At 50.9% G+C, this 21,569-nt stretch overlaps 1 protein-coding gene across 1 annotated transcript in view; it reads right to left on the reverse strand.

Annotated features, from left to right (window-relative positions):
* Positions 1-21,569, reverse strand: part of MARCHF10 (membrane associated ring-CH-type finger 10) — an 88,181-nt gene that overhangs the window by 8,444 nt on the left and 58,168 nt on the right. Inside the window, exons 5-7 of the mRNA XM_075559409.1 lie at positions 18,940-20,269; positions 8,953-9,119; positions 6,743-6,852 (exon numbers count right to left, since the gene is read on the reverse strand). Of these exons, the coding sequence (XP_075415524.1) occupies positions 6,743-6,852; positions 8,953-9,119; positions 18,940-20,269 (1,607 nt within the window). The remainder of the gene's footprint in view (positions 1-6,742; positions 6,853-8,952; positions 9,120-18,939; positions 20,270-21,569) is intronic.

Raw genomic sequence — 21,569 nt, forward strand, 5'->3', positions numbered from 1 at the left:
CTCATGTCTTCTGCAGATCAATGGGAAAGCCACTTGGAGCAGATTGTGTCTCTTCTCTGGTCTGTGGGAGGGGCCGTCATCGCGGCCCCTTTCCTTGGCATGGGACCTATAAAGGCTGGCAGCGCCACACGGGGGCTTGGCGCGCCCCTCACAGTGGGAGTTTGATCATTTGATCATCCACTGGGAGTCAGCCATGGAGCCCCCCCACTTACAAGTGGGAGGGACTTGGTATCAGAAAGTTCAGCCAAGGCCAAGTGAACTTGACCTTGGAGCCTTGATTACAGCTGGGGCTTCTTGGAGGGTGCAGGGATTCCTCATGAGGCTGCTGACCTCATTTGGCGGTTTGCCACAGCCAGGCCCTCCGGAGGCAGACAGACACCGTTGAGGCTCGCCAGGCAGTTCTACCCTGGCCTCCACAGTTGCTATGAGTCCGTGCCAACCCGATGGCAGTGATTTTTCTGTTTTGTTTTCATTACAGCTACTCCCAACCCAGCGACTCATCTCCTGCTAACGCCCCTCCACTGTGCCCCTCTGTGCCCCAGACTGAAGAGGTGGGGTGGCAGTGGCCAGGAGGTGGCCCATGATTTCCACTCCATTGACATTCACTCTGGCCAAGAGCTTGGTGACCGAGGAGGGGACCCCTCCACGTCATTCACCAGAAGACGCTGACAGCACAGCACACCCTCTCTATCAACGTCTTCACATGTGGTCGGGAGAGGCTCCCGAGTCTGTGATTAGAGGGCTGCATGAGTCCGTGAGTCTGGAGACATCTGTCCTTGGCTGGGGTGGCTCAAGGGCAGGCCTGTGCTTCGGAGGGATTCTGCCACCAGCCTGCTGAGCCCATCCCTCTGCGGCACTGGGAAGCTGGTGGCCACTGCATGGTGGAAGAAGGCCTTCCCACCTCTCCCCAGGCAGGACATGCTGCCAGGTAAGGGGGGCAGCCTGGGGCCCTGGAGGGCTGTGACTTGGGCAACAAGTCTTAACTTCACAGGGTCACGGTGAATCCATTTAGAGGAAGGGAGCCTCCGTCCCGGCGGTTCCCCTGGCTTTGTGATAACATAAGCCCAGAGAAGCAAAAGGGGTATTCACCAAGCAAAACCATCTTATGAGACGCAAGACTTAAAGGCAGGATGCAGGGCGGCCTGCTGCCAGGGCCTGGGCCAGGTCTGCCGAGGTGTAGTACCTGGCACAGGGCCTGGGGTGCACACAGCAAGCTACAGGTGCTGGGCTCGCAGAAGGAAGAGAACAAGGCTTCATTTTGGCCCCAATGACGGCCCCTTGAGACATGACTTCCAACTTTAATGGGCACCAGGCTCCCCAGGAGCATCCGTGGGAGCACAGCTGCTGGGCGCACCTATACCCATCACTTCTGGGCTCAGTGGGGCCAGGATGGGAGCTGAGAAGGTACATTTCTAACAAGTGCCCCAGTGATATCAATGCCACTGGTTTGGGCTCCACTGATTTTTGAGACCCACAGCTCTGAACGAAAGGGCCGGCAGTTGGCAGCCTCGGCCTCGATGTGGAGAAGCCAACCAGAAGAAAGACCCCCGCTGGTCACTCTCTCCAAGCCCGCCAACAGTGCCCAAAGGTCCGGCTCTGAGCTGTGGCCCAACGTCCAGGGAGATACCAGTCTCAGATGCCCAAGACTTGGCCACCACGGGTCTTAAACCTCTCTTTCACTCAGCAGCCCTCTGGGGCCCTGAGAGCAGGCAGAGGCTCTGCAGATGCTCCCTGAGCTGACTGTGCACCCTGACCCCCTTAGGGTCGCTTCCTTTGAAGGCAGCAGGCAGCTGTGTTGGGCTCCAGTGCAGGGTCTGACCTACAGTAAGCACTCGGCAAGTGTTTGCAGCGTCACCGCCACCCGCTACTGCTCTCTGTCTGGCAACCCAGCCCTTTTACAGTGGGTGAAGATGGTTCTGGGGGGAAAGGCATGGGACCACATTCATGGACCACTGCCTGGCAAAACAGTTTCAAGTCCACGAAGAAATGCTGAGATCATTAAGAATGCTATTCCAGGCCTTCCAGGAAGCAAATGATGGGTCATAATTGGATGAGCGACACGGAGGACCATTCCTGGTAAGAAAATGGCCTCAATCGGTCAATCAGCTTGTGTCACGGTCACTTTCCCTAGAGCTGGCTGCGTGTCACTGCAGGGGGTGGTTGTATACCGAGTCAAGGGAGGAAGATGGTCCAGTAATCAACTTTAAAGGCTTTCTAGGAAATTTGGACTAAAAATCCAGAAATACACACACACACACACACACACACAAAGTCAATATTCTGTACTGTATATTTTACCATAGTCTCTCTCAACTGTGATAAAATGTGCATAATGTAAACTTTCATAAGCTTTATATATTTTAGATGGTATATGTTGATACCTGGACTCCCCCCAACCAATCACTTCAGAAGAACTGGGCTTGGAGTTACAGTGTCAGCATTTCAACAGAACTTGACCGAAAAAGGGAGGGTGAGGGGGGAAGGAGGGTACATTACCGTAAAGGTCAAGTGTTATTATCTCTGGTTGGTCAACCGCGGGAAATGGGTGTGTGTTTATGATTTTTGTAATTAGACTTAGGGGAGCCCTCAGTGGTGAAAATACATGGGGAAACCCCAACAAGCCAAGTTGGTTGCAAAGTTAGTTAGCTGTACGTGAGCACTGAGCCGAAACCAGCTGCAGGCCCTTTTTGGCTTGTTCCCTTCCTTGTGCACACCTCCATGTGACACCAGCCAGCTGGATGTGACACCAGCCAACCCGCTCCTCCTCAAAAAGCCCACTGCCAAAGCGTGGAAGGTATTGGGGGCTGGCTAAGATTGCTCTGAGGAGCTCAGGTTTGGGAGGGAGAGGAAGGGATGGGGCCTCAGAGGCACAGAGGCAAACACCAACCCTCAGGGCCAGGCTGAGAGGCCTCCCCAAGTGGACTTCGTCCCTGGGTTGCCCCGAAGTTGTACAATGTCCTAGATAGCTTCATGCGGAGTGACAGTTCCCATCCCTCAGTCTTAACCCACAGGGCCTTACTGGGCGCATCTAAGTCCCACTTCTCTCGGGTCTCCAGTTTAACCCAGACTCTCAGCAAACGTATACCACTACATTCACAACGGGCCATCAGGACGCGAGAGTGTGAGCCCACCACGGCCACCCTTCCGCACATCAACATTGCAGTTGGTCCTGTGGCCGTGGTTCTCCCACCGGGTGGGTCTGTTAATCTTGTTTCCACCTGTGAGGATAATGAAGGACATTTTCCCAAAGACTTTGGTGGCCTGTCAGGTTCGCACTGAAACGAATTTAAAATCGTCCCCACTTCCGAGTAGGATAATTACCGTGCGGGATCGTTTCCATTTCTCCTCCACATCTACTTTCTGCTTGGCTCTGTGCCTTCGAGGCTGACCTCCAAGGATTCATCCAGCAGGCTCCCTTGCCCTCTGCTTCTCTGTTGCGTTTGGCCAATGGGAGGCCCTGGCAGGAGGCCAGAGGGTGTGAGGGGTGGCAGTTCCCACTGGTCCCTCCCTGCAGGGCAGGGGCATGTGACGGTGGCAGCTTCCTTCTGTGGACCGCTGGCTGTCGACGGATCCCCTCCACCAGCGACAGCCCCCCGTCCCAGGACCACTCCCTCACCGCAGGTCTATAGGTGGCCACCTTGCTGGTCCCTGAGGGCCTTGCAGTTCCTCGCTGCCTTCTCTTCCTGCCAACAATTTATTGTCCTTCGACCAGCTGTCGCCCATCACTCCATGTGCACATGCCATCAGCCCTTTCTACTCTAGCAGACGCCACCACTTTCCACGTTCTTTCTAGAATGAGCTTGCGGCTGGTCAGCTCAGCTAGGAGGCTGCAGGCAGATCTTGGCAGGCTCGGGGAACTTGGTTGGTTTAGCGGTGCACTTCCTGCCTGGTCCTTAGTGCACGCTGGCTTGCTCCCGAGGGGCCAAGACTCGGAGTCACTGAGCCCCTTCTTGTGCCTGGCCCGGAATCATGGGCTGTACGTGGGGTTTTGACTCCCTCCAGCCTTCCCCTGCCTGCAGCTCATGGATCGGAGATCCAGAGTTTCGGTTGCTCCGGCAAGGTCACAAGAAGGGACTCATTCTTGGGTTCAGACTTTGTTCAGCTGTCGTGTTTGCAACGGGCCAGGTCGCCTCTGGCTACAGAGCGCAGAGATGTTGGTTCACTGCAAAGAGCTGCTGCTGGCGGCGGCGGCCAGAAGCTATAAATATCGCCGGGAAAGGCACACACTCAGGCAGCAGCAGCTTGGCAGCAGCAGGACAGATAGAAATTTTTGAGACCGAAAGGGACCTTGGCTAGACCAGGCATCCCCTTAGACTTTGGGACTGGCAAAATGTGTCGCGTCCTGTCACCCGGCCTCGTCTGGACACGTCCTTCTCAGCGAGCCTGCCAGGCTCCATTCTCCGGGATGACCTGTGCTTTGGGATGACCACGCGGACTGGATCTGCGCACCGGCTGGCACCCTGACCTCAGGCTCACAGAAGTCCTGGTTCCTGTTAGTATTTTGACTCCTGCGGTCTCGGGGGCTAAGGATGTGAGCCGGTTCTCTCCCTCACCACGGCTCCCGGTCTCTGCGGGGCAAGCCGCAGTGCTGAGGGGCCAAAAAATGAGAGGAAGTCATAGGCTGAATTTAGTTCTCAGGCAAGACTTTCTCTCTCTCTCATCCCCACCCCCCCCACCCCTCTCTGGACAATATCCCGAGGCCTATTTTCTGCGATTCTGCATCGCTAATACGGCATTATGTCCACTATACCAAGTTCCTAGCTGTTCAAATATCCTCTGGGCTTGTCTCAGTTCTAGGGCTCTTATGTCTAGCAGCCTTAGTTTTTTGGTTTTTTTTTTGTTAAGAAACTGCAGAATTTCCCCGAATCATACAGTCCATTTTGACTCAGATTTGCTTCTTACAATAAATAATAGAAGTCTAGATACAGTTAATGAGCTGAGAATTGAAGTGACACTTTGATTGTTAGCCATGATTTGATAGTTTGAAAACGGTGCGCTCTCCATCGGGCTATCGGTCATTTGTTTCTAATCACGTTATGAGGGAGGTCAGTCTTCAATTATGACGGGAATGATGGGCAAGTTTTATTTGAAAACATATTGATTGATGGCTTATTATGTGCCGGGCCTCTCCTTGATGAGGGTCATTCAACAGAAAGACCAGCTACATCTGTAATCAGCAGCTTTCTAGTAGCCGTGTTAAAATAAGCAAAACAAAACACAAGTGAAATTCATTTTAACAATAGACTTTCTTGGACTCAATATATCTCAAATACTATCATTTTAATATGCAATGAATATAAAATTATGGATGTCATCGTTGTTGTTTGTTTTGCACGTAGGCTGTGAGACGGGGTGTGTGAGTGGCCCACAGCACATTTCTGCCAGCTCTGGCTGCATCCTTCAAGGGACCACAAGTCCCACGGGTGACGTGTTGGGTGGGGGGGGTTGTCCAGTCCCACATGGAAGGGTGCTTGCTTGAGAGCTGGGTGATGAAGAGGAGCCCTGGTGGTGGGCATTGTGGTTAGGAGCTGGGCTGTTGACCTCAAGTTTGCCCGTTCAAAACCACCAGCCTCTCTGTGGGAGAAACACGGGGCTTTCTACCTACTCCCGTAAATGGTCACAGTCTTGGAAACGCACAGGGGCAGGTCAACCCCATCCAGTAGGGTTGGCAGGAGTCGGCATGGACTCGCTGAGTTCTCTGGGTGATGAACTGTTATCCCAGGACCATCCAGGACTGACAACGGTGTTAAGAAGCACAGAGCAGGCCAAAGGTTAACTTATTTGGCTGCTAACCCAAAAGGTCTCTCTGAAGGTTCCAATCCACCTCGAGGCACCTCAGAATAAAGGCCTGGAGAATCGCTTCTCAAAAAGCAACCCTCAGGTCCACAGTTCCAAGCTGGCCTGCGAGGGGTTTCCAGCAGTGGGAATCGATTGCACCTGCAGCCACTCAACATGGTTCTCAATCTTGGGAAAAGCGGTTCCTCACGATCCCAGAGCTCCCTGGTTTTGAAAGGGGATTTCTCTCCGGGAACTTGACTTCAGGCTTTGCTCTTGTGGCCACTGCCCCTCCATTGATGTGGTGGCGCCCCATCCAGTGGAAATCCAGACTTAGCGCAGCCCTCCACGAGCGGAACTGCCCCCTGGGGCTTCCTGGGCTCCCGTCTTTATGGGAGCAGATGGCCACGTCTTGGCTCTCACAGAGCTTCTGATGGGTTTGAACCTGCAACGTTTCCAGTACCAGCCAAGCACTTTCATCGCTGTGCCATCAGAACTCCTGAAACTTAAGCGACTCCAGCAAGTTTTGTCTTGGAACGTGCTAGATTCTTTGCAGCTCCCTACTTTGGTTCTGACAGCCGGCTGGCTGACCATCAACCCAGGACCATCCAGACTTTCCAACTCTTCAGAGCTCTAGTGCCGTGGCCCACCACCACCACCACTCACTGCTGCCAAACCGATTCCAGCTTCCTAGGGTTTCCAAGGCTGTCAGTCTTTACAGGAGCAGAGAGCCTCATCTTTCTGCTTCAGAGCCACAGGCAGGTATGAACTGCCAACCTTTCGGTTAGCAGTTGCCAAAGAAGTGGGCTGGATGGGCACTCCATCTCCCCCCACACGAGGCCACCTACGGGCCTGAAGCTGAGTAAAGTGGCATCATTCCCTTGGCATGGCCAGCCAGCTGAGGTGACCAAGGGGGTTGGGGGAGGGGAAGGGTCAAGAGGGGGGTGGGCTGAGGGGCGTTTCTTACCCGAGATTGCTGATGCCTCTGATAGAACTCCGTCAGGTTAAAGTCCTCCCGATCGATCAGCAGGGCTTGCTTACACATTTCACACGTCTGCACGGCGCCTAGATCTGCTCCTTAAATTAGACGGAGAATTACACGTTACATACAACCCCGGGCCGGTTTGTGTTGGCACTTGGGACAGGCGATATTTTGAGAGCCTGTGTGTGTGTGTAATCCTGAGTGGCAGTGACCTTCATTTCCAAGTCAGCCATCTTCTGTAGAGTGTGACCTTGAGCCTGAGATCTGAACAATGCCCCTTGTAATCATTTCATTATTATGCAAGCTTCATAGAAGTGAAATTTCCATGACTTTTAAATAACAGGTCTCACTTCCTATTTAAATATACGCACAATGGCTCATCACAGTAGTGGAGCTGAGTCTTAGGTAGATGTTTGCAGAAAGAGGGAACCTTGGGCCCATGCTATATATTTTTCTCTCCACATAGAAACACAAACACACACACACACACTTTTTTTCCTCTTGCAGACATAACCAAAGTCTATGAAAAAAAAAGCAGTGAGGCTCAAAGGGATGGAAGAAACTCTCTTCAACTGGTGACCTAAAAATCTGCCTGTACTCCTGCTGCCCAGGTGCCATTCACACCTGGGGAGAGGGGCGGGGTGGGGGTGGGTGGAGAGGGGGCCAAGGGACAGGGGTCAGGAGTGGATCTTAGTTCTAACAGAATCCAGGGCCCAGACTAAGCTGAGCACAGCCTCATTGGCAAAAAGAAACCTTGTTGGTGGGGTGGGGTGTGCGTGTTTCAGACAGACAGCCCACATCAGCATTTTCCCTTCCCCTACCCTAGTTCCCAGGGAGATGTCACATGGTGGCCATCTGTGCCTCCACTCCGCCGTGCACTTTCCCTCTGAGATGATGGCTGCCTTTGGCTAATGACATAAAGGGGAGGGGGGATTGTTTTATGCATCAGGCATCACAGACTAATGAGCTACCTGGCTTTGGTAAAGAGGGAGCTTGGGCAGTTTCGGGTCAGGTCTGTCTCCTCTGGGGATATAGAGAACTGCTTTGCCAGACTCTTCAAAGGACAGGACGCCCCAGTGAATCCTTATCTGCATTTTGTTTACTGGCTGGTGGAGGTTGTTTTTAGCATCAATCCGCAATGCTGGAGGCTACGGAAGGTCCCATGTGTCTAGCGATCTCATCCTGCCGAACAGACCCATGTTAGCATTGGCACGCACAAGCATGCAGCCTTGCTTTCAACACGTACTGCATGTGGACATTTCCTGTGGCCCAAATGTCTGGTCCGATCAAACAAGCTTAGGGCAGAGGCAAGGGCAACTGAAGTCCATTGTGTTGGGTTTTTTGCTCTCTGAAGGGCTGAGTACATTGCTTGGCCTGTGACTCTGGGGGTGGGCGGGGGCGGCGGGCGAGCTGTGAGGGTGGGTACAGTCATGGATAGAGAGCTTTGCAGATGTGGCACTGAATCTGGTTTCCCCACAGTGCTCATCCCCGGCTTATGAGGTGTGCTGCTTGGTGCGGGGCACCTACACATGCTGGTCGTGCCTTGGGGACAAGGCCAAGCCTTTCCTCTCCCAGGCAGCCCCAGGAGGGGGTTGGGAGGAGGAGAAAAGCCGGGGCTGCTGGCCCCAGGGTGGGTGTGCTCCAGAGAGCCCGGCTGCACAGAGAGCAGCTCTCTTCGAATGGAGTCGCTTGGTTTTGCATGGTTGTCCCATGTTTGGTTCACGTTGTTCTCATTCCCAGAAGCCTGTTGTGAAGACATCTTTGCGTCTCTGCCAGGTAAACACAGCAGACCGAGTGACGGGGGGGCTATATTTAGTTTAGAACTTCCGCAGGGAGCCAGGAAGGGGCTTCACACCCAGTTACGCGATTTGTCCTAGGGAGAGAGTTGACAACTCCAGTGTGGGGAGGGGTGCGGGTCTCATGATGGAAAGGATTTTTGGAAATGAGCTCGCTTTGGATCACCAGGCGGCTTTGCTTAGGGCGCTTGGGGTGGCTCTCCCGGGCCCTCTGAGGGCCAGACTGATTTTTTTTTTTTTCTGGGAGTCGGCTAGCTGGGCCTAGCAGGCCTGGGAGGCAAGAGCACGTGGTTCCAGTAGACCTGCTGCCTAGATCAGGGCTCCGGGCAGCATGGTGGGGCTCTGCTGGGGGACGGGGGACCGAGGTGGTGTCTGGGGGTCTCTTCCTTCCCCACCTACCTGACGTTATTTTCACCTGCAGCCACTTTTTCAGGCACTCGTGATGAACGAACCGCAGGCTCCCCACACAGCCGCAGGGCTCCAGGAGGGGGTTGGCTGGGGACCCCCCGGCTATCTGGCAGATGCGACACAAGTCTCCCTCCTCCTCAGAGTCCTCCTCCAGGAGACTAAATGGAAAACAAGCCCTCATGAACAGCCATCGACACCCTTGCAGTCCCCACACATATCCATCCCCAGGAGGAATGCTCGTGGGGCAGGGGGTGTGGGGAGATGAGTCCCCAGCTCTCTGCCCACCTGGGCTTCTGGGGCTCACCCGCTGCGCCCTCTGCCTCCCCCCAAGAAACGATCCAACTCTTGAGGACCCTATAGGATGGAGCAGCACTGCCCCAGAGGATCTCCCAGGACTGCAAATCTTTACAGAGGCAGACCCCCACAGAGTGGCGGGTGGCTCCCACCGCTGGCCTTAAGGTTAGCTCCCAGGTCCTTCAGTCACAGCTCCTGTGATGGGTAAGCCAAAAAAGAAAAACAAAACCCCAAACCTTCCGACTCACAGCAACACTACAGGACAGGGCGGCACTGCCTCGGGGAGTTTCCGAGGCTGGACCTGTTTACGGGAGTAGAAAGCCCCATCTTTCTCCCACGGAGCAGGCGATTTCGAACTGTGGACCTTGTGGTGAGCAGCCCAACCTGTCAGCACAGTGTCACCAGAGTTCTGGCCAGTTATGAGAGTAGAGGCAATCACCTTTATATCAGACTCCTCTGTCGTTATTGATGCTGGTTGGTGGCCTGGTGACATGACCAGCCAAGAGTGGGGGCTGGAAAGGGCTCCAGAGGGGAAGGGGGCAGGTCTGAGCCGTCCTTCCTGCCCAGCTGCCACCAGCACGTTGTTGGCGGGTGTAGTGATGCCAGACGGATGGGTGGCCTGGGCCTGGGTTTGACACCTGCCCCTGAAATGTGTGGGTGCTCTGAGCTTGGGCGAATAACTGTACCTTCTTCACCTGAAAAACAAAGGCTAGGATACTACACATCCTGTTCCTACCGACTGCACAGGGGCATGGGGCAGACGGGAGGCAATGGTGATAGAGAACCTGCTCTGCAAACTGTTCCATGCAGCCAAGGTCTGGGAAAATAGCTACACGTTCAAACAAACAAACATCAAGCAAAGCAAAACTGGTTGCTATGGACTCAGTGCTGGCTCAAGACAACCCCAGGTGGATTGGAGTAGAACGGTGCTCCACAGGGGTTTCCATAGCTGAGTGTTGGCAAGCAGATAGCCAGCCCTTTCTTCCGAGGCGCCTCTGGGAGGACATGGACACCGAACTCTCGGTGAGCACCACGTAAGTGCCGCTGGTTTGGAGGAACGAAAAGCCAACAAACTGGGCCATGAGCTCCTCAATGGCGTCACTTGCCAGCAAATTATGTCCCCGTGGCGGCATGCCAGCTGCTGGGTCTGACGAAGACCCTCCGGGTAAGCATGGAAGCAGATATTAGGGTCTGAGAAGCAGTACAGGAGGACCCTGGTCCTCGACCCCCTCAGTGCTCCACATCATCGGATTTCCACGTGGAATGTCGAGAACATTTCGCATCGGAGCTCGAACAAAACATCTGAATCCAACCCGCACACGTGATTTTTATAAACAGAAGCAGTTCATGTTTCGGTCACTCGGCATTAGTAGGCGTGGTTAGTACGCCCTGTTTAAACCTTTTGCAGCTGTGTTCCAAGTGTTTTGCTATAATTTTCTTAGTTTTTGTGGCTTTTTGTACTGTGTTTAGATTTACAAACATGCATCCGAAGAAAGAATTTCTTGAAAAGAATCATCATGGTCAGGAACTGGTTAACTGTGTCATCGATATTGTTGATAATTTAGTAAACCCTTTCAGACAACAGTTAAGGAAATGCCAACAGCAGACCGCATTAGACAGGTGTTTTTTGTTTTAGAGAAATAGGTCCTAGTGAAAAAAAAGGCAAAGAAAAGGGGAAAAAAGCAACTGCTGACAAGCAGCTACCAGTTGATTTGATGGAAGGGGATTCCCCTTCCGAACAGTGACTCTCTCTCCACAGACCCAGAACCTCATCCGTCTCAAGGTATGGGCCACACTGTAGTTGTTAAAAACCTTTTTAATGTTGTGTTTCTTATTTAAATTAATTATTAACCTCTGAACTTATTGACTTTGACATTTCAGTGTCACGTTTTGTAAAAAAAAGGCAAGGTTAGGGTAAAAACTTGGTGGGTGAGAACGGATTAATCCATTTTCAGTTAGTTCTTATGAGAAGATGGATTTGGAACTCGACTGCATCGCATCTTGGAGCTCCTTCTAGAACGGCTTTGCGCCACGGTCTGGGGTTCCGTTGTAAGTGAAGCATGGAGGCCCTTTGGCACAGTTAGACACAAAAGCTAATTTGGTTGTTGGGGCTCCCTCAGAGGCTCCTCAGACTGAGGACTGCCTGGTTAAGGACAGGAAACTGGCTAGAGTATAAAATCTAAGAAGAAGGCCGACTCCCTTTGGATGCTGGGTCCCCGCTGCAGCGGGCCGCGGAGGGAGGAAGCCCTAGCTCAAGCTAGCAAATAAACTCCATTTGCCGCTTTTGCATCTCAAAAAACAAGCAAACAAAAAAAAAATAGAAGAAGCTGCAGCAGCATTGGCCATTGCTCTGGCCTTAAAGCACGTCCTGCCTCTTCAGTGACTTTCAATGAAAATCAACAGAATTACAGAATTTTTCATAATGGATATTCTGAATACTGAAGATTTTCAATGATGAGAATGGTGGTGATACCACAAATACCTAAACCTTTCCTGAAACGCAGTTTGGCAGTATGCATTGAAAGCTTTAAAAAATGCTGAGTCCCTCTCATCAGCAATTGTACACTTAAATAGCTATATTCCTAATTAATTAATTATGGATAAGCTCAACTAACCAAATGACAAGTTACATGCAACATGAAACACGTTCTTTGAAAAATGTGTACAACGTTGTAAGACAAGAAAAGTGGCTTTAGTTTCAAAGGAAGAAAGTTCTAGTCACAGATGAAATGATTTCCTACACAGCAAAGCTCAGATAATTTACTGACAAATATACTGGAGTGAAAAAGAGAGTTTAACAACAATACAGAGAAAATATACAGTCAATTGCATTGCCATACACCAGCAACACACGGTGATCATTATACTTTAAAAAGAGTGTTTCCAATAACAAAAAAGAAAAATGTACCAAAGGTGTAAAAAAGCCCCCAAACCAAGTTGTCATGGAGTTCATTCTGCCTCATGGCAGCCCAGCGTGTGTCAGGATCGATGGTGCCCCATCGGAATCTACCAAACAGAATATACGTAACACTGTCATAAGAAAGCCTCAGTGTGACCCTGACGGGCTGTGAGGAAGACATAAACAAGAAGAAAGGCCCAATAGGGCAAAGCTGTTAATATGCCCCCCATGCATCTACAGATTCAATGCAGTTCCCATAAAAATCTCCTGTGATGCAGTGAATGACTTCATATGGCTTTCCAGCCATCGTCTTTGTGACTTCCACCAGAGAATTTTCCCGGGCGGGTCTGAGTAAGAGAAGGGCGGGGAAGAGGGTGCTAGGATTATCTGATTCAGTTGTGAGCGAGAGTGAACAGAGCTGATCCTATTATAAAGACTTGGAACTTGAACATGAGGACTGGTCAATTCTGCCATCCCGCTGGGTAGGAAAGGAGCCCCCTCAGAAGCGGAAGTGGGGAATCTCCACACTGTCAAAAAGAAGAGCCGAGAGTGGAGCACCTCCTTTGGACTCCGAGATTCCTGCACCTTGAGCCTTTTGCATCCAGGGACAGAAAGCTGTCGACACTAGGGAAGCAGCGTAAGAGCAGCAGCAGCAGAACCGAGAGCCGGAGCATAAGACGGGTGATGGGTTTCCCAGCCCACAGAGCAAGGAAAGCTGAGTGCCGCCAGACACTCAATTGGGGGAATTAGGTTTGCCGACCCCTAAGTCTGAGGCTTATGGGAGAGTAGCATGCTCTTTGGGCATTTACTGGCAGTCCTAAGAGAGCTTTGCCCAAGCAGGCCAGAGGCCAGGCCCATGGGCTGAGGGCCAGAGAAAGGCCTGCGTGAGGGTGCAGAAGAGACGTGATCCGGACTCAACAAGTGAGAGCCTGCTGCATTCCCCGGCATAGTCTGTGAGTTCTGCGGGATCACTGCAATGGACCATTGGATCCAGATGGGGCGTCAAGAGTGCTGTGGAAGAATGGCTGGGGGCAGACTTGGCAAGGAAGTTTGGAGGGTGGGAGGAAGCCTGTCTGACCTTGGGTTGCTAGGACGTTTGATTCTTCCTTCCCCTTCCTCACCTTTTAGAACTCCAGAGGCTGATTCTTAAATGTATATAGTCACAGTCTCTTAAAGAAGAACAAAGTGGAGAGGGAGGCCTTAGATCATCAGTTATATGGACTTCTAAAACTGCAGACACTAAAATGGCCTAGTATTGGATTAGAGAAAGGCAAACAGATCAATGGAATAAAACAGAGGCCGCCCCCTTGATAGGCAGAGGTAGTCCCGCAGTCCAGCGGGGCAGGAGTCGGATAATTTCCCCTTATGGTGCTCATAAGGGGAGAGAATAAATCTTACTTCATATTACATTTAAAACATCACTTAGCCTTTAAGTCTGAACTCTTCTTCACCCGAAGTGCAAACATGTGCTATGAAAAACTGGAGTTTTTAGAGAAAACTCTGAAGGAAGCACAGAGCCTTCAGATTTCTTAATCTGAAGGGATTCTCTCTCTCTCTCTCTTTTTTTTTTAAGTTGAAGGGATTTCTTAATCCAGGCCATCACAATCCATCAAGAACATGCTGGATACACTTGATTATCTGACACTTAAGGATTTCTTTTCCTCAAAAGACATCTTAAAGAACGAAATGAGAAGCCGTGAACCGGGGCGATACTTTCAGCATGTAGTTACTCAATGGCTACCCAGGTGATACACGGGACTTCCAAAATCAGAACAATATTCTGAAAGAACCATCAATGGCAAATACTTCACAGAAGAAACACCACAAACGGTCATTTGACATTTCAAAGATGCTGAACCTCACCAATAGTTATGAAAATGTACCCTAAAGCTACAATGAAATATTTCACTCTCACCAGTCTGACAAAAAGAGACCTTGAGGAGTCTATCAATACCCTCACTCTTCACTGATCGACTACCTGAGTTCTCAACATTTTGCTATTTTGTACATTAAGCATGTGTACCCGGCACTAATGAACAGCGAAGAGCCAGGTGTGATCAGCACCGGCTGTGGTTAAGGCTGTGTGTCAGCTCGGCGGCTCCGTGATCCTCAGTGGTCTGGTAATTATGTAACGAGGTTGGTGGGCAGCTATGTAATGATGTGGTCATCTGCAGCTTCGGTGTCTGCTGTGTGAAAATGGCGCATTGCCACTGTATTTTTGGCATTGTAAAGACCTGGTCTTCGGAAGCTAACTGTGTTGGCGAGGATGGACAGGGCCCCCCCCTTACTCGTGGGTCAATAAGTTGGCATTGAGTGCAATGTGGCACCCACCAGCCGAAATTCTACTTCTACCTCTTCCACAGAACCGTTGATCACGTGCACTAGGGGACATTTACACAAAAGTTCATGTAGCACGCTGCTTGCAGAGAGCCAGGAGAGCGAGCTCCAGGGTCCAGGCACACATGTAGCTGCTGTAGGTCTGGTTCCAGACAAAGCGGGTAGCAGAAGAAAGGGAGTCACACTACTGCATATAAAAGCTCTAGTGACCCCAGACTGTAGTCTGTTTAAGGGAACCCTGGTGGTGTAGTGGGTTATATATTGAGTTGCCAAACCCAAGGTCAGCAGTTCAAAACCACCAGCCACTCTGCAGGAGGAAGGTGAATCTCTGCTCCCATATAGATATATAGTCTCAGCAATGCACAGGGGTTGTTCTACTCTGTCCCGTGAATCAGCTTCGACTCGAAGGCAGTGATTTTGGTGAGCGTTTGATTGGCTAATTAGAGAACCCCAGCCCTCGTCCTGTAGTGGTTATGTGATGGGCTGCGATCTGCATGGTCGGCAGTTTGAAACCACCGGCAGCTCCGAGGGAGAAAGACTGGGCTTTCTACTCCTGTGAACACAAACTCACAAGAGGGCCACTATGAGTCAGCGGTGACCTGATGGCAGTGAGTGTTTTGGGGTTTTTTTTGTGGCCTAGCGGTTAAGTGTCAGGCTGCTAACCACAAGGCCACCAGTTTGAAACCACCAGGCGCTTCACGGGAGACAAACGAGGCTTCCTACCCACGTCAAGGCTGACAGTCTGGGAGACCCACGGGGCAGCTTGACCCTGCCCTTGAGGGACACCAGGACTCAGAATGGGCCTGAAGGTGGTGAGTTTTGTTGTTTGGTAGTCTCTTACGCGAAAAGTTTGGACTACTGTGAGAATGACCATCCTGTGGCTGAAAGACACAGAGTGACCGCCTGGTGCTGGGGACATGGTGCCGACCAGACTTGTTTGCCGCAGGGTTGCCACACACCCACACTCTGTGAAAGTGCAGTGCCTGCGGAGCACACTCCCACAAGGTGCGAGCGTGTCCTCCAGCAGAAGGCTCTGCAAGGAAGCGTGCAAGCAGACCCGCGAAAGCCAGACACGGCAGCCGGGGTGCGTCTCACTGGCCGTGAAAGAGGAACGCCAAGCTTTATTTATACAAAGAACATAAAGCTACACACGTTGCATTTTCTTTTTGCCAACCACACGGCCCACCCTTGTGCTCTTTTTGTAAGCATGCTCTGACTTCATGTTCTATGTGTGACTGAGTTATTTACGTGGATGTGTTATTTGTGGGAAAAATACGGTACCTGTGCTAAGACTATAAGGCAAAGCACCCCCCTCCACCCCCTGCAAAAAAAACCCAAACCCTTCCAAAACAAAACCCAGAGAAATGGTAAATGAAACACACGGATGGTCTGCTGTGAGGGCTGTCGATGGGGGTGAGGGGTTCGTGAGGGCTCCAGGGCCCAGACCAGTTTTACTCAACTAGAGGGTGGGCCCAGAGGTCACTGATGTATTTTACAGCGTTCTCTAAAGCAGAGGTTCTCAACCTTCCTAATGCCACGACCCTTTCACAGTTCATGTTGTGGGGACCCTCAACCATAACATTAATTTCATTGCTACTTCATCACTGTCATTTTACTATGGTTAGGAATCGGGCGACCCCTGTGAAAGGGTCGTTCGACCCCCAAAGGGGTCGCGACACAGGTTGAGAACCGCTGGTTTTGAGAGATGGAAACACTAGTTTCAGAAGTGCGTAGATCTTCATGAAGGTTGAGAATCGCTGCTCCAAAGCATATACAGAGTCCTCGGGTGGCGTCCATTGTTACGCCCTTGGCTGCAAGTTGAAAGACTGGCAGTTCAAAGTCACCCAGTGGTACTTTGGAAGACAGGCCTGCTGATCTGACTATACAAGGCCCTGCCTTAAACTTTCTATGCAGCAGTTCTACGCTGAACACATGGAGTTGCCAGGAATCAGAATCAACTACCAATAGGTGAACACGTGTCACATACTATCTGCATGTCTGGTAAATTTCAGACACTCGTGAAAAATCTTAGGAGCATGTAAGGGACATTGAGAAATGGACTGGAAATACCGTAACATGAGCCAGTCCTTGTTAAAAATCGCACCTATACGCAAGGAAAAAAGACCGGAACCCGTTGTCACAGGCCTTATCTCTGGATGGGGCTAAAGTGATTTTTTTTAAAAGAACTTTAAATTCTAAACTGGGTGGGTGATTTTTCTTTTAAGTCAGCATTTTGTTTTGTTTTGAAGTCTTATTTATTTTATCCTTCCCCCCCCTCCAAGACCATTTCATTAGGGGCTAATCCAGGCATCCCAGCTTTCCATACTTCCATCATATCAAGCAGCGTTGTACAGTCGCCCCCCGTAATCAGTTTCACAACATTTTCTTCCTCCTTAAAGCACTCCCCCTCCCCTGCTGTGCCCCCAGGAACCTTATTCTAGTAATTGTCTCTATAGCTTCACCGGTCCTGGGTTCATATCCCACAAAACATAAACAACCCTAACAGAGAGGCAGGCAGGCAGAGACAACCCCCAATGTGAAAAAAAAAGACCAACAGAAGATATTAAACACCAGAGCACGCCCAAAGTATATAAAACAGAGAGCGAGTGGTAAGGTTTTTCCCGTTCAAGTCATATGTATCTTTTAATGTACTGAAGTCTCTCCAAGACTCTCTTTCTGATAACGAGGTTACTCCGTCCCTCACTTAGGGTGAGCGGGCCATCGCCGGAGGCTTCGTCCCTGTGTAGCTACTACAAATGTATCTTAGGCTTCCACTGTCAGCCATAGCTGTCTACACACCAGCATCTCACAATGTAAGCTCTGATACCATTCCCTCCTTCTGATTTGGCTTATATAATTTACAATCCTAGGATCACAGATGTTGGTGTGCTTTTTCCATGAGGGCTTAGCTGACATCTCAGATGGCTCAGCATTTTTAATATCTCCTTAAACTGACATTCTTTTGAAAGAAGAAGAAAAACATGAAGCTGATTATGTGTGAAACAAGGAAAGTGTCCGGTTCACTAGGAAGCCCACAAATAATACCTGTCTAATAACAAGTGTTGTTATATCGCCACACCTAGAAGTGAGTACCTTTGAAAAGAAACCCAGACCCCTAACAAATGGATCTCCCATCAAGCTGTATTGTGGGGCAGCTGAGGATGGGGTGTGTGTATTAGACTCTTGGCCTTCTGCTGATTTACTAAATAGTGGGGCAAAGTTTGAAAAAATGTTGCTAACTAGAGCATGCTGCAGACTCAAGTTGAATAAAAGACACACACGGGGGTATGCATGCTTATGCACCTACCCCCCCCCCCCGCCCCTGATCCCTTCTTACACTTCTGATTCACTGTTATGGAGCTTCCTCCCATGCAAACTCATGTCAGTGTGATCATCAATGGTTCAAGGCCGTCGTGCAAACATTCAGAAAGAGGGCCTGCCTGCAACGAGCCAACTAACTTCTAGACGCGGAAGCTGAGACCCGGCCATGGGAAACATCTACCGAAAATGAAATGGCAGCACCTGACGTGCTGTTTCACGATGACTGTAAAAGGATCCAATTTAACAGCTGTGAAATATCCCAAAATCATCTCAGAAGGTCAAAGGACTATTTAAAAAAATCTCATTTCCTTATCTCTCATGCACGAAATGGAAGCAGCGGTTACCCCTCCCCCTCCCCCCTACCCAGGGGCCATCAGAGAACCCAGGTAACTATGGCAACTGTTTGGGATCTGCCTTTTAGTTTGGAAGGTTCAAATTCAGGAACTGTTGGTTGGATTTGTGCGAAGTCCCAGTGGGGAAAGCTGTGAACTTCAAGTGCTGAATGGTACCTTCTCGGGGGACTTAGCAACCTTTTCTCTAAAAACAAAACAAAACAAAACAACTTGGTTCTTAATTGTGGGTGAGAAGAACTAGCTGGACGGAGTAAAATAAAAACCTTTACCTGGCAAAGCTGCCTTCAAGATAGGGCATTGAAGGACAAACAAACAAACAAGCAAACAAACGTTCGTATGTTTGGGGCATCATTAAGACACTGAGCAGGAACATTAAACTTGCAGGGAGCAAGAGGGGGCTGTCTGTCTACTCTTGTCGACAGTTACAGTTTCAGAAACTCAGAGGCAGTTCTCCCCTGTCCTGTGGGGGAGCTAGGGGTCAGCACTGACCCGATGGATATATAGATATAGAAATAGATATACACACACATCAGTATGTATGGAGCAATATTCTTATGAGCAACGAAGTGAAGATTGTTCTCTCGAGACAAGCCATCATCAGGTGGTCAGATCGGGCCTATTTCTGACTTGAAAAGCACGTGGCCCTCCTAATGACAGCACTGTTTCCGCACTGGCGAAAACGGAATCTAAATATAAGACCCAAATACGTCTCATATAGTTACTCTTAATTATAGAGACACACATAGATTTCATATCACCTTGAAAATGCCTCACCTCTCTTGCAATTTCTTGAGTTTTTCGGGGTCCGCCTTTACCGCCTCGGCCTTCTTCTCAGCTGGCAAGTTCGACAGGGCAATGAGGGTGAATGGGCTGTTGTCCTGCAGGGGCCCAGGCATAGGAATCTGGCCTGCTAAGTTCATTCGAGATGGAGAGGCGCTGGAAGAATCCATGGTGGACAAGCCACCTTGGCAGCTTCCGAAGAGAGCTTCTGAAGATAACGGGGTCCCCTGAGGTTGGCCTGTTAAGGTATTAGCTTCTGCTCCCCTGCCATCAAGTTCTCGGGCACTGCTGACTGGAAAACCACTGTGGATTTCAGCGCTGGGCACTGGCGTTCTGTGTCTGATGGGGGAGAGCGGTCGAAGCGCATTGAAAGGCGAGCTCCCCTCTGCGTCTGAACTGTGAACAGAAGACGCCGACATTGACACTGACAAGTCTATCGCAAGACCATCTCTCAGAGCAGGACGCATGAATGCGCCCGGGGTGCTGAGAGATGAATTCGCAGAGGATCTGGGGGCTGGGGGTCTGTTGGAAAGAAAACAGTCGAGCGAGTTTGGGGGACTGTCTAAGTAGTCTAGCCACTCTCTTTCACAGTCGTGGTTCCGAGGCCCATTTAAGGCACTGGGGCCATCGCCTTGCCGGGGTTCGGCTCTGGAGGCCCGGGAATGAAAACTCTTGGGCTTGCTCTCGCTGTCACTGCTGTCCCGCTCACCATCAGACTCCCCGTTCCAGCACTCCGGCTCTGGGCACCGCCTTTGCCCCAAAGAACGCTGCTCCGCCGCCGGGAGGGCGTTGCTGCCCCTTCGGGAGCTATGGCCGTGTGCGCTTCTGAAAGAACTGGCTCTGCACCTTTCAGGATCCCCTTCAAAGGTCTTATTTGGGGGCTGAGTGTCCAGTTTCCCAAGGAATCGACTTCTCTTGCGATTGGGAGGAGAGTGGGGCGGGCGCATACTGGACAACAGGAGTTCTTCCTCGAATTGGGTCTCCTCTTCGGTGTCACCGCCGTCCCCTCCAGTGTTTAGCGACAACACGGAATAAAAATCTTCATCTCTGAACCGGAAAGGGGTCCGTCTGGGCCCTCCGGTGCTCGTGGATGTGACTGGTGGGCCCAGGGACTCACTCAATCGCTGAGGACTATTTGTCCCTTGGATGACCTGCGACAGAGCTGCAGGGGGCGCTCTCTGGCCCCGGCTGTTGGCTCTCTCCGAGGGGTTCTCCACGGCACCAGTCAGCCGAGAGGATGGGGCGACGTGTCTTCTCTCCCGAGTTGGCCTCTTCAGCTTTGTGGCGCTTGCCCACGCTGGGCCTTCTTGTGTAGCTCCTGGATCTGCACCGAGAAAACACAAACAGAGCATTCTATCACAGGGGCCCATGGATGAAGAAAGGTCTCCAACCCCACGGGGAAGGCTTCCTGAAGGCAGCAAACCAACCTTGGGAAAGGTACCATGCAGTCCCCAAATAGGGGCTGGAGAGACACGAGGCGGCTCAGGGCGGTTTGCTGCATTTTCACTGCCCTCGAAAAGGCTCCTTTTGTAGACCTGGGGAGCCTGGGGTGACCTTGAGGATACAGATTCTTTCTGCGGAAGCATCAGTAAGATTTGTCCATCCCAAGCCAGTCTGGTGTTGGGTGAACCACCCAGTCAATACTCATTTTATTTTTTTTAAAAATAATTTAACTGGGGGCTCATAGCATTCTTATCACCATACAGATATCAATTGTGCAAAGCACATTTGTACATTCATTGCTCTCATCATTCTCAAAATACTTGCTCTCCACTTAAGCCCCTGCCATCAGCTCCTCATTTCCCCCCCTCCCTCTCCGCCAACCCCTCCCTCATGAACCCTTGATAATTTATTATTATTTTGTCATATCTTACACTGACGTCTCCCTTCACCCACATTTCTGTTGTCCATCCCCCAGGGAGTGGGTTATATGTAGATCCTTGTAATTGGCTCCCTTTTATACCCCACCCTCCCCCCATCAATACTCATCTTCATGCCAGTATTGGAAAGGAATGCCCCGGAAATGACTTCTACCAAAACCCGACGCTTTTTCCTCCCCATCATTCCACACGCATCGATGGCACCACTGGCCGCACCCACAGCTTTATGAAAAGCTTACGAAAGCACAGCTATCTCGGGAAATTGGGAAGAAGGTTCTTGAAGCTGGTGCCCAAGGACACGGATGGCAGTCACGGATGCCATTCAGTGCAAACAGAAATGACAAACCTGAAGCCACCATCTCCTCTGTGTCACCAACCCATTGCCATCAAGTCAATTCTTAGAGCGGCGCATGGGACAGAGGGAACTGCCCCCTTGGGTTTCAGCTGTGCCATCTTCCCGGAAGCAGAATGCCACAACTTTCCCCTGCGGAGCACAGGGTGGGGTTGAACCACCGACCTTTCAGTTCGCAGCCAAGCTCTTAAACCACTGCGCCCCCAGGGCTCTTTCTTTGTCACTAGCTCTGCACTATCCGCAGGACTGTTGTTCTGGTTGAGCCCACCATTGGGTCCGCTGGGTCATTCCATCCAGCAAAGGTCTTCTTCCTCTCTGTTGCCCTTCCACTCCACCAGGACCAGCCTCTCCTGCTCACAAGTCTAAATACACGAACAAAGTCTCGCCATCCT

Source organism: Tenrec ecaudatus, chromosome 10 (assembly GCF_050624435.1).
Source record: "Tenrec ecaudatus isolate mTenEca1 chromosome 10, mTenEca1.hap1, whole genome shotgun sequence".
Classification (NCBI taxonomy): Eukaryota; Metazoa; Chordata; class Mammalia; order Afrosoricida; family Tenrecidae; genus Tenrec; species Tenrec ecaudatus.